Genomic DNA, 16,724 nt, shown 5'->3' on the forward strand with positions numbered 1-16,724 from the left:
CTGTTAGCTACAAAAACAATTGTTTTTGTATTTTTTACTAACTTTTTTCATAGAGAGTAGGCTCAGAGCTACCAGCAGCTATTCCTTCAGAGACTACTTTTTGAGCAGGAGAAGGGCATGGGTCTTAGAGGATATGTGTACGCTGAGGTGGGAGGGTCCCAGAGCTTGGGCTGCAGCCTGACTGGATGTCTACACTGCCAATAAATAGATCCTTAGCCCAAGCCCTGTGAGTCCAAATCAGCTGGCTCGGGTCAGCTGCTGGTATCTAATTGCGGTGTAGGTATGCCCACAGGGAACAGGCCCTCATTATTCGCCTGTGTCCACCAGTGTAGTAGCCATATGCTTATTGGTTATGCCCGTACTGGAGTACAGGCGTCCTGGAGTACGCAGCCTTATTCCCACAAGACAACATCCTCTGTCCCCATTTTGAGGGGTTAGATCAGAGGTGGGCAAACTATGGCCTGCGGGCCACATCCAGTGACATCCACTGAAAGGAGCAAATCGGCTGAAGTTCAGAACATTCTGCTCCAAAGCAGGAAATTCTCAACAATATTGACTTAAAAGCTAAATGGAAGAGGTTTCCTTTGTGAACATTTCAGCATCAGTTCTATCTCTTTCAGCAACACCCATTTCAGCAAAATTGGACTATTTACTAACTTCGAAACCATCTTGATTTTTCAGGTAGTTCCATAAAGTGTTCATCTAGTAGCAATATCTGCTCATCACCCTCCTATCTATGGCTGCACTGTATTTTTGCACCCTCGAGTGGCTAGATTTCTAAAGGGCCTTATTCATCGTTTTCACGCAGTTTGGGATACCTAAGTGTAATATTAAGTGTTGATGGATCCCCCCCTGTGAGCCAATAGCAACCTGCTCCCTATACCTATCAGTGAAACCTTCTTTTTTAGAAGACCTTACACTAACTCAAAGGGAGAGAAGATTCAGACCCCCATGGAAGGTCCCCCTTATATAGTGTTTCATAAGGACAGGTTTACTCTCAGACCTCATTCCAAATTCCTAGCCAGAGTTGCTTCAGAGTTCCATATGAACCAATGTATTCTTCTCCCGGTCTTCTTTCCCAAGCCTCATCAACCCCAGGGGATGCAATACTTCATATTCTTGATGTAGTAAGGGCATTGTCATATTAGCTTAACAGAACAGAAACATTTAGGAACACACCTAGATTGTTTGGGACTTTGCTGATAGGTTTAAGGGCCAGGCAGTATACTCAAAGAGATTATCAAAACGGGTCTCCAGCAGTTAAGAATTTCTTACAAGCTAGCCAAGTGAGATTCCTCTAGCCACATGAGAGTTCATTTCACTAGAGCTCAGGCAACCTTTGCTGCCTGTCTGAAGAATGTACCTATTTCTGAAATGTATAGGGAAGCCATGTGGAACTCAGTCCACACATTTACAAGATACTATTCTTTGGTAGATGGTTCCAAAAATTATCCCCATTTTAGTGGAGTTGTCTTACAGTCATTCTTTAAGTACGACTTCTAGTACCTAGCTCCAAGCAAACAGGCAACTGCTGGTTAGTCACCAAGAGTGGAACTGTGATTCTTTGAGACTTTTGTCCACATGGATTCCATGATCCACCCTCCTGACCCTGCTACTACAGAGTACTACTCCTCTGGTATTCTGTATTGGCAAAGGAACTTAGGGTTGGTTGGGCCTGCGCCACCATTTATGTTCTCAGGTATGGGGATGTGTCCCCATCTAGAGCACGGATGTGGCCTTAAAGGACGCTGCTGGCAAAATAATCTGATCTCATGAGCATGAGGTGTACATGCACCTAGAGTGGAATCCATCTAGATCAGTGGTTCTTGAACTTTTTTTTTCCACGGACCACTTAAAAATTGCTGAGGGTCTCGGCGGACCACTTAATGATCTTTCCAAATGCTGTTTGTACCATTAGCTAACTACTGTAAAATGCTTTGGATAAAAGCGCTATATAAAAAAACCCCTTAATTAACGCTTTTTTGTTCTACAAATAAAAGCATACCACTCATATTTCAATATCAGTAGTCTTACCTTTCTAATGCAATGGATGTGCCCTCTCTCCCCTAATGTTGCAGCCCCTGAGCTGCGGCTGGGAAAGACGGGGGGGCAGCAGTCTCCCCCGCGACAGCAGCCACAGAGCTTAGGCTGGGAAGGAGGGCTGTCTCTCCCCAGCAGCCACAGCCCCGGAGCCGGGTAAATTCACCTCTTTCTCTGGCCGATGCAGCCCTGCATGTCCCAGATTCCCTCCACCCCATCTTCTCACCCCACTGTCCCCTCCCACCTACCCTCTGTTCCCCCCAAGATCACCACCTCTCTTTACATGTGCATCTTCTCCAGGGTCCAGGCACCTAATTAGTGGAGTCACGCCTGCACGGCTCCACTAATTAGGTGGGTGGCCCTTCATTCTCTTGTGTGCGGCCACCCAGGCGTGCACCTTAGAGGGAACTATCAGCGGACCACCTGAATGGTGCTTGCGGACCACTGATGGTCCACAGACCATGGTTTGAGAACCTCTGATAACCTCTTGAGGATCCACAGTTACTATGAGATAAGTAACCATTCTTTGTGCCTAAATAAAGGAGCCTAATAATGTCATTTCTTTGCAAGTCTGGTTTAACCATTGATGTCTCTTTAATACCTGGGTCTTAGAACAATTAAAGTCAAGTCTCTATCTAAGGCTACCTCTGTAACCACTAACATAGTAAAGCAGCAGTTTTCACTTCAGAGCATGGTCTGTAAATTTCAGACAGCAGTGTAAGGATTGAATTTTCCCATCTGGTGACTTTATCAAGGTAGAGGAGATAGAAGGTTCCTTAGTACTAATATCTGATTCAGACTTCTAGACCTAATACTTTTCTAGAGTGGTATTGGATTTTCTCTGTCTTTTGGTAAACATGTTGGTAAAATTCGATTTTTGAGCTTTGAGGCCTATTATGTAAACTACCAGGGAAAACCAGTCCTTCAGTTCTCTTCAGGGAAAATAGATACATCTTGCAGTTATGTGTTAAATATAACCTTGACCTGACTATGACCTACATTCTGGTATCCTGTAGCGTAGTAGCAGGCAAGCTCACCAGAACAGAAAATCAATCACATGAATGGGAGCTAGACCAAAATAATACAAGGCACATTATTTCCTATATGGAGATGTAGTTCAGGTTAGACTTTTACACATTTGGTGGAAACAACAAATGCAGATTTGTTAGAGGACAGATGCATTCAGAAGTGGCTCCCCTTCTCTCCCACAGAACTCAACTCTTCCAATCTGTTGGTGTGTGGGTTTTTTTTAATGTCTTCCCCTGTGGCTATTTCCTCATGCTTCTCTAATGCTGCATACAGTTTTATGAAGCAGCAGCTGCAGAATGAAAATTGACTAGGCTCCAGTCAGTTTTACTTCCCCCTCAGGGTTTTGATCAGTAGCAGTGACACTTTAATATTTTCAGTTTTACTCTTTGCTGGTTGAGAAAGCAGTAGTATCAAATGCAGAATATCAGCTCTATTGCTGAGTGAGTAGGATGGTACTGTGTTGCTTCTCATTTGGAAGGTTAGCTTTGCAACATTATAAAGCTGCATTTTTTAATGAAAACTTACATTCTGCAGAAACTGAAAGTTTTAGGCCACTTGCCAGAGAAAGTTCTCTACTGGTGATTGGTGAGTGTGTGTGGGTTTTTAACCCTGTTGAAGTGCAGTATCATTCATTTAGCATCAGTTTGTTTTCCTCTGTTTCTGTAAAGTGGATAGTGAATAGCTGGAATAGATTAGAAATCTAAATTCTTTGCAGGGCAACATTAGAAAGCATTGTCTTTTTTCTGGGTGACTTCATATTTTCAGTTCTCATGGGTGTTATAAAGCAGGCATATAAAATGAATATAGCTAAAACTGAACTTGGTGCATGTGCATTCTCTGTTTCAAAATTCTTAGGTGTGTGGTATGGACTGGTGATGAGCGGGTTTTTTTCTACAACCCAACCACTCGTCTCTCTATGTGGGACCGGCCAGAGGACTTAATTGGAAGAGCTGATGTGGACAAAATTATTCAGGAACCTCCTCACAAAAAAGGAATGGAAGAAGGAAAGAAACAAAGTAAGAGGAAAATCATCATTATTAGTCCCCATTTTCCCCATCACCCACCTTCATAGGATTAATAGAGAGACGATGAACAACCTTTCACACAAGCTCCATTTTGTGCTTATTTTCAAAACGAGCATAAAAAATAAGTGATAGAACTGTAAGCCGACTTTGAAAAATGAGGTGTAATTATGAAATCAGAGACAACTAAATTAAGAAGCTGATTGAGATAGTAAATTGCAGATATATAAAATGCTTAGAAAGAAAGCCCAAGAGAATAAAGGGGATGTTAATGACAGGAGAAATGTTATGTCTGTTAAAAGAAAATATGTATGAAAACAGACTAAAGGAATAAACAGTCTTTATTGAGAAGAAAGGTAGAAATGGTTAAAAAAATTATAGGAAACGAATAGATTTTCAGGCCAACAAAAAGTAGACAAAGATCTAATCACAAAGATAAGACAGTAAAATACTGGAGCATTGAAAGAAGGGATTAAATTAAGGTTGACTGAAATAAAATTCTGCAGAGATCAGAAATTGGTTATTTCTGGAGGTTAGGCAGCATTGTTTTCATTAGGAAACTACTGAAGTAAGACTATTTTGGGCATATTTTCTAATATATCATCCAAGAATGATAGACTTGCACATTTAGGGGGGAAGGTTGTTCTTGGAAGGAGAGGTATAAGGGTGATGATTTAATTCTAAAAACAGTAGTGCAAAATATTACTTTGAAATTAGAAGATATAAATGGGCTCTATGAAGCATTTACAAAGGCAAGTTTTAGCCTCAGTTTTTTTTGGAAATGTGAGTTAGATGTTTAATTCCTTTAAAATATAAAACTGACCACAAATCATGTAGTGCAGTGTTTCTCAAACTTTTTGCTGGCTAGCCATTTGGATTTAAAAGAAAAAAATCGTGACCCCCTCCCACCCTCCCTCTAGAAAGAATTGTGACCCTCTACCTTCAGCCCCACTCAGGGCACAGGGCTCAGGGCTTCAGCCAGGCCTGGGGCTTGGGACTCAGGGCTCCAGCACCCCTTGAGGAGTTCCCGCTTGCAGCTTTCTTCCCTGGTGATCCTAATGAAGTGGAGTGGTGGCCCACTGTTTGATAACAGCTGATGATGTGTTTTCTTCCAACTTATACTAAAGTGCGCCCCAGTCCTACAGTCAGATCCACGGGGGGAGGAAAGTGGGTCACCTATACAGTTCCCTGGGCTTCTTGCTGGGTTTGGGGATGATAGTTCGATTACTTAATTTCACTGAAATGAATGAGTTCAGCATTTTGAGTTTGTATATTTATGGTTCTGTTGTATTTTCTGCATGCTAGACCAAGCTTTGGCAAAAAGTGTATAAAACACCAATGAAAATAGAGTTCTTAAATCTTGTTATGGGAAAGGGATTTTAAATGTAATTAGTTAGCAGATTTCATAAGAACTAATCCCTTCTGTTGAATGAATGGAAAATAGAATATGGAAGAGAATTGTTTTGTGGCTAATATTACAAAACCAGGGTGTTGGCGCTTGCTGTAACAATCTGATTTATAGGGATAATTAAAGATGGAGAGTTAAGCATAATGCCATAATGACAAAAATTACCGATCTCTGATGATATTTCTCTAAAACTGAATGAAGAATAGCATCTAATTTCTTTCAAAATAGAGAGTTAAAATTGTGATCAGGCAGCTTTATATAGTATGCAAGAAGCTTCAGGCATAAGTTGTGAACTTTTCTTTACTTCATCTAGAAGACTGTTAATGAAATTTACCTTACAGTTAAAGAAGATCATGAATCAGCAGAGGAAACAAATGATGATGAGCCTATTAAAACAAAGAAGCGGAAGTAAGTTAATCTTAAACTCTTAAATGGACTTAGTCTAGATCTAGAAGGCTCCATCCTGGTCTCAGCAGCACTAATGCAACCCTGTTGAAGGCAATGGGATTGCGTGGGTGTAACGGAACAGGATTACTTTAGATTTCTGCTACCTTTCTTGCTAATGTTACTAAGTTTGAGGGTTTTAGAGCTGGATAGAATTCGTGTTGAGAGAGAATTCCATCTTCTGTGGAAGTCATAAATAATAAATGTGTGTTTGTGATAGAAGCTATCTGTGATAGCCAGATCTCCCTCAGGAGCATTTTGAGCTGTCTTTACATTATACAGTTCCGTGGCATTAGCATATGCCACTCATTTGCCCAGTTTGTGTTCACTCTGTTTGCACAAGTTTTTGTTGCCCAAAAAAGATAGTAGTATGGATTTTTGAGCTGGAGTTTTTCTATAAAAAGGCTGTTTTGACTGTGCTATAACATCATGAGTGATTGTTTTTGCTCTCTTTGATTTACAGAAAACCAGGGCAAATTTTATTGTTCCTAGAGCTATATGCCTTGTTACAAGTAGAAGTGAGTTTGTGTGTGTGGTTTTTGAAAAAGGGCGGGGGGTGGGGGGGTGAAAAAACCTGGATTTGTGCTGGAAATGGCCCAACTTGGTTATCATACACATTGTAAGGAGAGTGATCACTTTGGATAAGCTATTACCAGCAGGAGAGTGGGGTGGGAGGAGGTATTGTTTCATGGTCTCTGTGTATATAATGTCTTCTGCAGTTTCCACAGTATGCATCCGATGAAGTGAGCTGTAGCTCACGAAAGCTTATGCTCAAATAAATTGGTTAGTCTCTAAGGTGCCACAAGTACTCCTTTTCTTTTTGCGAATACAGACTAACACGGCTGTTACTCTGAATACTTCCATCTTGGTATTTTATGTTGTTTGATGTAATCATGAGGTAGTCCCTGGTTATGACTGCGAGAATTTAGAATAATGCTTCTGGGAACTAAGAATGTCTCACTAAATATCCCTAGAGGAGCAGTGTATTTTTGAAAAATGTCTTAACAACGTGCATTATTTGGTGGGGTTATTTTTTTGGCAGTTCCCTCCTTAAACTCAATTTGATGTACATTATAAATGTTATAATCTTGCTCAATCATGTCCTTTTTAACTCAGTAAACAGAGCCTGGTGTTTTTGACAGAGATAGAATATAAATAGAGTATAGAACAAAAGATGGATTAAACTTTTAACCATAAAACTACTTTTCTTTCTAGTGATGTTACATTTTCTTTTGTGATTCGCTTTATAGTACTTAAAATCGGAATGCCTTGTTTGTGTTTATTCACTCTGATGTTTCAGTCTTTGACAAACCTCTTGCAGTGGTTTGTACAAGCCTGTATTGCTGGAATGATCTAAAATTTCTGTTCTATTTGTGATGCAGTTAGATTTCTTAACTGCAGTGTTAACATCACTTTTAAGAGGATGTTTCATTTTTACAGGAAAGATGACAACAAAGACATTGATTCAGACAAGGAGGCTGCCATGGAAGCTGAAATTAAAGCTGCACGTGAGAGGGCCATTGTCCCTCTGGAGGCGCGAATGAAACAGTTCAAGGATATGCTGCTAGAGAGAGGGGTCAGAGGAACTATCCTTTTGGCAATAAAGTAGAACCTTGTTAATTCTTACTTTGCTAATTTGCAAGCCTAATAATTCTCATACACACAAAAGCAATCTCATTCCACTTCTGAGGAAAGATTGAATATGATTAGGGGCTGTGATTACTAAAATCATCAGTTATCCTAAATAATTAAAACTGAGCTAAGTTGTCAAAATAAGTGAACCAAATATTCTGTGATGAATTATCTTTTCCTTTCATACCTCCCAATTCTTTGAGCCACAATCAGTGTGAATTAGCAAGTTTTTGTTTTATATTTAATTTTCCGATGTTAGTTTTCAAGTTTCAACAGTGTGCTGCTGATGTACAGCAAAGAGAAGGGGATAAATCCCTGCCCCAAAGACTTTTTTTCTATTTAAAAAAAGTATGTCGTATATTGACAGGTCAAAACATAGGTAGGGAGGTGGAGGCTTTTCAGAGCCACAAAAGTCATATTAGGCACCCAGTACCCATTGAAAATCAGTGGGAGTTGAGCACCTCGTTCCTGTTTGTTCTTTTAAAATCTTCCCATAATCACAAGTTGAAAGGAGAAAAAGTTTCGCCTCATCTTTCCTTAGACTATTCTGCTAATGTGGAAAACTAGCCATTTATTTTTTAATTAAACTAAGTTTGAGGCTTGTTCAATCCCAGTTGACTTTTATAGATGCATTGACTTGCATATAAACATTGCTATCATTCTAGGAAAAGAGAAGAGGTTCCAAATTTGAAGTGATGCCTGTACATCTTTTGGTTTGATCCACAGCAGTGGCATTTTGTGGGTTATTACAAAAAAGCTCCGTTGAGATCAGCTTACAGATAGCATTTTTTTCAATACAAAGATCCATTTGTGTATGAGTAACTTTTAATTTAAAAACTCAGAATGTTTAGCAAAGGAACAGAGCAGTCATGGGAAATCAAAATGCAAAGCTTGAAGGTTCTCTTCTGATGTAGCGATTTTTAAATGCCACGCAGTAGTGGTTATTTTAATGAGTAATTAGATGTGTGTTACTTCTGTGTAATTATGTAGAAGTTTTCAGAGCCAATTAGTGTGGAAATTTGCCATGCTAACCTCCCACCGCTTATCATCTATTAGTGATGAAAACTTCAGGATGGATTTCGGTTATGTCTTCTTTTTAACAGGTGTCCTGTAGATTTCAAGCAAAACGCACAACCTTTGTATCTTTAGGGGAACTTAATTACCAGGCAAAATCCTGTCTATTTTTTACTTTTTAAAGGTTTCTGCCTTTTCAACCTGGGAGAAGGAGCTGCACAAGATAGTTTTCGATCCTCGGTACTTGCTTCTCAATCCTAAAGAAAGGAAACAGGTAATAGGAAAGGTTAATTAACTTCAAGACACACATCATTAAAAATAATCTTTGAAAGTATAGTTCTTTAAAACCTCCCCTTCGGGGACCTGTGTTGCAAATGTCTTTTTTTTTTTTTTTAAATGCTTTATTTTCAACAAAGAGCAGAAGCTGGTACTTTCTCTGATGCTAAGATTTATTTCCTGATGCAATGAAAATTATATATGGTTAGGTGGCTGCCAAAAAAGAGGTGCAGCAGAGAGCCTCTTCATTGTCACACCAAAATATTAATAAAATGAGTAACAAACACATTAAAAATCTGAGCAATGAAAAATTCAAGCACATGCTTTATTATAAGGCAGGCTCAGTCCAGGAATCCTTTCCCCAGATGAAGGAAGAAAAGTGAAAAAACTTGAAAAGCCTAGGAGAGGAATAAGTCCCTTTTCTTAACATACTACCCAGAAATGTTTCAACTTTTTATTTTTATATTAGTATATTTAAATCCTCCAAATAAGTCTCAGGTTAACAAACAAGTTATGGGGGGGAAATGTTCATATGATGACAAATACTAATGTATTACACCACTTCCCATACATGCATTGGGAATGGATTCTGAGTGTATTATAGAAGCAATTCCAATCTCTACATTACTGTTGCTATGCAAATATGTGAGTGTTGCATAAATGGATGGTCTCTATTATAATGGTAATTAATCCCTTAGTGTAAGTAGTCAGGATTAGGCAGGATGCCCATGCTAATATAAAATGTATCAGTCGTTAGGGGGAAAGGAGAAGTTCTGTTCTCTTGTAAAGAGGTATCGAACAAGAATGGATTAGTAATTCCTTCCAAAATAATGGTGTGTGTGTGTGTGTGTAATACACACACACACACACTCTCCCCCCATTATTTTGGAAGGAATTATTAATCCATTCTTGTTCGATACCTCTTTACAAGAGAACAGAACTTCTCCTTTCCCCCTAACAACTGATACATTTTATATTAGCATGGGCATCTTGCCTAATCCTGACTACTTATATATATAAAGAATGAATGAATGAAAGGGAAATGGTATTGGTTATTTTGGGTATTTGAGTACTGCCAGGGTACATCTACTAGCAGAGCTTGGAGAGATATGGTAAAATGGCTTCCTTTGGAATTGTCCTGCAATTGGAGAAATAAATATTGGGCCCGGGCCCTGAGGGGTCATACAGAGACCATCCGTGAGTGTGAGATTTCTCTACTAATATGAGGTCAGATCTGCCAGTTTGCTGGGCCAAAGCAGGCATACCCTTCCACAGACTATTTGGGGAAACTCTGCAAGTTAAAACACATGAAGTTTTCTTTCCCTTCGCCCTTTCCCTACTTCCCTTCATAGGGGATGATAATATGGCTCCAAATTTGTACATCTTATGTCTGATTGGTATTTCTCTAGGTATTTGACCAGTATGTGAAGACCAGAGCAGAAGAAGAGCGCAAGGAAAAAAAAAACAAAATAATGCAGGCCAAGGAGGATTTCAAGAAAATGATGGAAGAAGCAAAGTTTAATCCAAGGTAGGTGGCGTATTTCACATTCACATGTGAAAGCTTTTACCAGGTCAAAATACATTTTATTTTTCAGTAGGGCAATTTAACCCCCCTTTTGCTCCTTACTCTTTCAAAACTGTAAAAGAAGGGGGAAATGAACTCTAGAAAAACGTTGGGCCTGTTGAAATGTATTATTTTCCTCTGCATGATTATAGGCTTCCTAACCAACAGAGTGCTGGAATTTTGGGGTTTGTGATGTTTTATATAGTCTAATTCACTGGTTCAGAATGTGAAAAAATCCCCAGCACATGGCTGGGTGGTGAGAACGGGCTCATTTTTTTTTCTGAGTGTTCTCATGTAGCTCTTGTAGCCTTTGTGGATCGTACTGGCCTGTGAGAAGTTTTCCTTGTAGAAGAACATCACAGTATACGTATTTGGGTTTGTTTAGTTGGTTTTTTTTACCTTCAATGAATAAGTGTATATCGTGTATTTGTGGATGTGTAGATAGTGTACACAGTATTACAGACAATATTAATTTTGCAGTATAAAAATCACAATGAATCTATGCCATCCCGGGGTATCTATTGCAATAAGTGTTTTGGTGTTTTTAGCATGGATACTAGATATTCTAGATTATGGTGCCAAGGTACCTGAATTGCCCACGTTCATAGTTCTCGCTCAAACAGCTCATAACCATCCTTATGTCACTTAATAGCTTATAAGCGTTATATTTTACATTAGATGTATTTCAGTGTCACTTTTAACCTAGATCAGACAGGAATTCTTTTATGTTAAAACAACGGTTCATTTGATTCACTTCAACTTCATGGATTCAGTGACATACATTGAAATGTGCTGGAAGCTGGCATATGCAGTCTTTTTAGGTTAACCAGCGTAATTGACTTCACATCTGTAAAAGCAATCATCAATCAGCAGTGTTTTTAGACACCCAATAAGGGAAGTTGTCAGTAAAATTACATTTTTTGGCAGCTGTGGGATTTTGAGTATTTAAAATACATTAATGGATGTGCTAAATATTCCTTCAGAATGATTGACTTTAGTACTTTGCAACCCAAGAAAAACTAAAACTGTTATCTCTGCGAGTGTTTATGTATACCAAGACAAACACTGTTTTCGCACAGAAAAAAAATAAAAATGGGAGAGAAGAATATAATGTCCAGATGAGGGAGTTCATGTTTTGTTTTACCCTATCCTTCATCTTCTAGTGGCAGTTGTTTGTCTAAGGCATTGCTGTACTTCCATGGGTGTCAACTACTTAAAAAAAATCATCTATCCCAGTCTAACATGCTCAAGTTTGTATTCCACTCTTTTTATACAGCTCGTGTTCTTCAGTATAGCTGTACATTCACTTTCTAATCTTTTTGAACAAGCTATCAAATTTTCTTCTTGTTTTAATTTACCCTACAGCAACGGTAGGCGGGATTTTCCAAGTCTAATTATTTCCATGCTGTGATGAGCACATTCGTATGATTATAAGTGTCTCACGTATTCTTGGGGCCAGATTTGCATCAGATCTTGGAAAAAGCACAGTAGTGTTTTTTTTCGAGGTAAGTGGCAGTACTATATTTACTGCACATCTGAGATTGGAATCTGGCCCTGGAGGTGAGAGAACTGTAAAGAAAATGCTATAGAGATAATGGGTGGAAAGCCTTGCACTACTGCACCTGCTCATAGTGTTAAAAATATCCCAACTTTTTGTGTCATAAGGTTAAACTATATAATGTTCATTGCAGGAAAATTAATTTATCCAGTGTTCTACATTGACTAACACCAGATGTTGAATTTCCCAGTCTTAGCACAGTTTGGCTGCAAGTGAGTGCATGTCAATTTTAGATCGCACAGCCGTGAAATATCTGGACAGGCTGACTACAGTGTTAATCCACAAAAAATTAAGGTTTTTTTAGACAATTGTATTAAGTAAATTTATTTTCTTTGGTTGCATTGTAATCTTTTTTCCTAAACCTGCACACCTGCACAGATAATATAAGTGCAAGTCTTGAACAATATTCTTCTTTGTGTCTGCTTAACCCAACTCCTTTCTGTAGTTTACTGATCAATTATTTGCATAGTGAGAATAGAGGGTTTTTTTTTTAATTGTATTTTGGCACGTGAGCTAGCAGAAGAAATGGTGTTTTCTGCTGAACCTACTTCACAGCAAAGATAGCTCGAACAAATCAATTCACTTGCCATTTTGTTACAGAGCTACTTTTAGTGAATTTGCAGCCAAGCATGCTAAAGACTCGAGATTCAAGGCAATTGAAAAGATGAAAGATCGAGAGGCCTTGTTTAACGAGTTTATCACAGCGGCAAGAAAGAAGGAAAAAGAAGATTCGAAGACCAGAGGTGAGAAGGTAAGGTGGTTTTAGTTCCAGTGGTGTGAGTGGTGGGAGCTTGAATGGGATGGAAGAAAGCCAGTACTTGGTTTCCAGTGTTTTTTCGCTGAGATTTTTGTTCCCCAGCCTTACAGCTTTTAAAAATACAAATATTTGACTACTGCTTTTTTTAAAGGCCTTTTAAATTAATCTTATTAATTTTGCAGGTATATCAACTTTTAGTAAATGTAAATATACTGATCGTTTATTATATTAAAAAAAAAACAAAAAAAACCCCCACAAATCACATCATGCTTTTTTAACTGGAATGATATTTGTCTTTTTTTTAAAAAAAAGGTGACATCCTGGAGGATGAAAAGGATGCTTGTCTTCTTTGGGTAGAAAATCCAGAACTGGCCACTACCTTCCTCTTCTCTCAGTGGTGGCTATAAGATTTCAGAATTCTTTGTAGACTATTCCATTTAAATTTCAAAAAGCTGCTTTGTCTCCTTTTTCTACCTAAAAGGTAGCACTTGAGTGACTTTCTAATCTTTCAGTAAACATACCTTAAATATAAATTACTGCTTATCAGAATTAAAGGTTGACTATTAAAGATTAATGAATTCCAAATGTCATTTGGCTGCGATGTCAATACTCAGGAGCAAGTGCTCACCACTGGGAAAACAGACTGCTATGGAGGTGGCATCAATAGTGTTACCATCAGAATATGCAGCCTCTTTCCTAAATGTCCCTGTGTGTTGTGTGAATGGAGAAGAATAACCTCTGAAGCCTAATCATTTTTGACATTTAAAATCTCCAACATTTATCTTGTAAAACAGAGCTAGTGTAAAGTCCACTTATTAGGAAGCAGTGGTGAGAGAGTAGCATGACACTTGTAGAAGAGAAAATGCTGTGGCATACAAGAATTGGAATACCTTAATAATTGAAATGGCAATTTTGGATAAATATTTCCAAAGTAAAGAATTTGATTCCTCTAATTTAATGCATTATTGGTTTTTAAATTACATTTATTCTATTGCTGATATTTTCAATAAATGATTATGCTTTCAGAGAAAACTAATGAAATCTAATTGAAAACTATACCTAAACTTTTACATACTGTATTTGAACCACAAATGTGGAATTTAAAAACACTGTTTTTGCATCATAGTAATAGTTTAGCTGAAAGTGTAAAGAGATGTAAATGCTTTTAGTTTTAATATTGCATGATTGTTCTAAATTAGACAAGTTAAAAGAAGAAAGACTGTATTTCTCTTTGTACTTGAAACTAATGTTCTTTCTCCAAAAGCCTTTTGTAACCATTTTATGTATTCTGTTTTATAACAAGTGGATAGACTTTACAGTTATGTGCTGTGCGGCCTGTCAATCAGTTCAGTCTGACAGCTGTCAATCACTGACACGCAAAGTATTATGGGATTCCCTAGTGAGGAAAGAATTGGTATCTCTGTGTGGTGACTTTAGCCTCCCGCAGTTCCGGTACTTTACATTTTTTTAGTTTTTCCTTGTGAAGTGATGAGAGTTGTGCCCAGAATGTGTTGACTGAAAAAAAATTCTAAATACACCTGCAGTATTTTCAGCCTTATTTTTGTTTTCTTTAAAAAAAAAAAAAAAAGTAAAATAAAATAAAATAAGGCCGCTAAATTGTAAAGTGAAGCTTTCTCAGCCAATATTAAAAATCCAAAGATTTTGTATAAAGAAGGTAAGCTCTTCACAGAAATCTTTAAAGTAAGGGTTTGAAATACAGTTTTGATTTCAGTTGAGATTTATTGTACTAAACAGTGCCATGGGAGCCTCTCTTTCATGTGGTCATACAGTCCTTTTTATTACTGTAATGTGTCAAATCCTGCCCACCTTTACTCATATGAGTAAGTGGAACTCCATAGGTACTATTCAAGTGAGTAAGGTGAGTGAAGTTTGGCTCAGTGTGTGAATTTTCAAGGTGAAGAAATGAAGGAATCAAGTGTAATATGGGTTGGTAACATGGAAGCTTTTCTGCAAGTTCTCATCACACTGACCCAGAACACTTCCTGTCTTCCTCTGGCCTTTCCTCAAAATAGATATTGCAAGAAAACTAGCATAAAAGGCCAACAAACTCAGTGTAAGCTGAAGTCTCAGCCATATGTATACTCACTTTGCCAAGATTATAAGGTTAGTGCATTAACTTTGTTCCATCTGACCATTATTATCCTATATTAATAGCCATCTACCTGCCATTCTGCTCTAGTTTAGGCATGTACTCTGTTCTTTCTCAGTTCAGGACACTTAAGTTGGCAACATCTTAAGCCCTTACATAGCAAGATGACAAAATTTTCTCAGGTTATTGTTTTAATTAATGGCTTGTTAATATCCTGCCCCACCTATTGACTTGAGGTGGCTTGTCTTAGTGCACTGCCTTGTGCCATGTGCATGTAACCAAGGACGTTTTTGGGTGCCGAAACAGTGTTATACTGGCCTCTGTGTTAGAACTGTTAAAAACGGCATTGCGTTTTCTGAGGGAAGAAAGCTACTGGCTACAGGTTCCCATTTACTACTAAACAGACCCGTAGTAAAGGAACAGTCAGCTAAGACAATGTCTGTTCCTTCTTGACTGAAGAAAAAGTACTAGGTTGTGAGATCATGCTGGCTTTAAAGAAGGAGAGGAGGGAAGACAGCTAACTGTTTCTGTAGTAACAGGGAAAAATGTTGTGTTGATTCTTGAGCTGGAGCTCGTGCCATTGTATTACTGTTTGCAGTTGTGCTTTGCTTGTGCAGTGTTTTAGTCCCCTTTCTCCTTGTAAGAGGAACCACTGCATATTGTGGATTCTCACCAGGCTCTCAGAATGGATTAATGAATAGCCAGTGACCAGTATATAAAGGAAGCAGAAATGCTGTCTCTGTAGGTATATATTACAAAAGAGTGCTCCTGTTTACACTTTGACCAATAAGATACCCTTACTTTTATAGATTTCTGTAGTAACATCTGAGAACTCCTTGTTTTACATTTTAAATGTAAGTTCCTAATGCTCATGGCTTAGAAAGCTTCGTATCTTGATACTGCTTGCATGTTTTATTTAAGATCAATTCTGGAACAACATACAGCATTTTATAAAATAAGTAAAAGGTTTTGCTTTGTATCTTGTTCAGCACCCTAAGGTTGATTTACAGTACTGTAGGTGAAGAGTTACAAACTTCTCCACTGTAACACTAAGGAGTTGTTTCCTAATCTCTACTGTACTTGTCTCCTGTCTTGAGATAGCACAGGAGAAGTCCATAAAGATTCTTACAAACCTAAGCAATAAAAACACTGTCAAGAGCCAAGTTCATCAGTGGGGAAGCCTGCAGAATATTGGCTCTGATCTTCATTTTACTTTAATATGTGGTAATAACTATATATATATATGTCACTTTAAGAGAGCTGGAAGATTTCAGTTAGCTGATAAGGCACACACTTCGATAGCCTTACATTAGTCTTCAACTTCCATTGTTAACTTCTGTATGTGGGAGCTGAGACTTTTGGGGGAGTGCAAAATATATAGCCAAGCCAGCCCAAGCTAGGTAATAGTATTCTACTGCAGCAAAGGAACTAGTTATGGTTTTATTCCTATGCCACCGGGGCTTGGTAGTGCTGTGAAGGCAGCATGCTTAACCCTGGGTAGAGAGTGCTTTGAGCCATTCAGTGGGCTCTAGCCCTTCAACAAGTGATGTCAACTGGCCTCTCAAGGGAAGGCTTGTTCTCTTGATTCAGAAAGATGGTGGCTTAAATGCCAGGGCCTTGAGGGTTTGAAATAGTGGGAATTAAAGAAAAAATCCTAAGATCCCAAAAGGGACATGGAGGAACATCCACCCCAGGGTTAAAAACCCTTACCAACTGTACTGTAGCTGCCCTTGCAACTGCTGATGTGATGTTGTATCACTAATTTGGCTCTTCTGTCCTGAGGTCTAAAGTTAGTGTAGGACTAGATCTATTAGTCCGCCTTAATGTTGTAGCTATGTTCAGTGTTGAGGGTTTTATTATTTGTAACATG

General features: G+C 38.4%; 1 protein-coding gene across 10 annotated transcripts in view; it reads left to right on the forward strand.

Moving 5' to 3' along the window:
• TCERG1 (transcription elongation regulator 1) overlaps positions 1-16,724 on the forward strand; it is a 56,138-nt gene that overhangs the window by 27,514 nt on the left and 11,900 nt on the right. For all 10 annotated transcript variants that reach the window (XM_073355734.1, XM_073355738.1, XM_073355736.1 and 7 more), the window contains 6 exons: positions 3,925-4,085; positions 5,841-5,907; positions 7,384-7,519; positions 8,774-8,863; positions 10,275-10,393; positions 12,588-12,738. In XM_073355734.1, coding sequence (XP_073211835.1) covers positions 3,925-4,085; positions 5,841-5,907; positions 7,384-7,519; positions 8,774-8,863; positions 10,275-10,393; positions 12,588-12,738 — 724 coding nt within the window. The remainder of the gene's footprint in view (positions 1-3,924; positions 4,086-5,840; positions 5,908-7,383; positions 7,520-8,773; positions 8,864-10,274; positions 10,394-12,587; positions 12,739-16,724) is intronic.

Source organism: Lepidochelys kempii, chromosome 8, assembly GCF_965140265.1.
Source record: "Lepidochelys kempii isolate rLepKem1 chromosome 8, rLepKem1.hap2, whole genome shotgun sequence".
In the NCBI taxonomy this organism is placed as follows: domain Eukaryota; kingdom Metazoa; phylum Chordata; order Testudines; family Cheloniidae; genus Lepidochelys; species Lepidochelys kempii.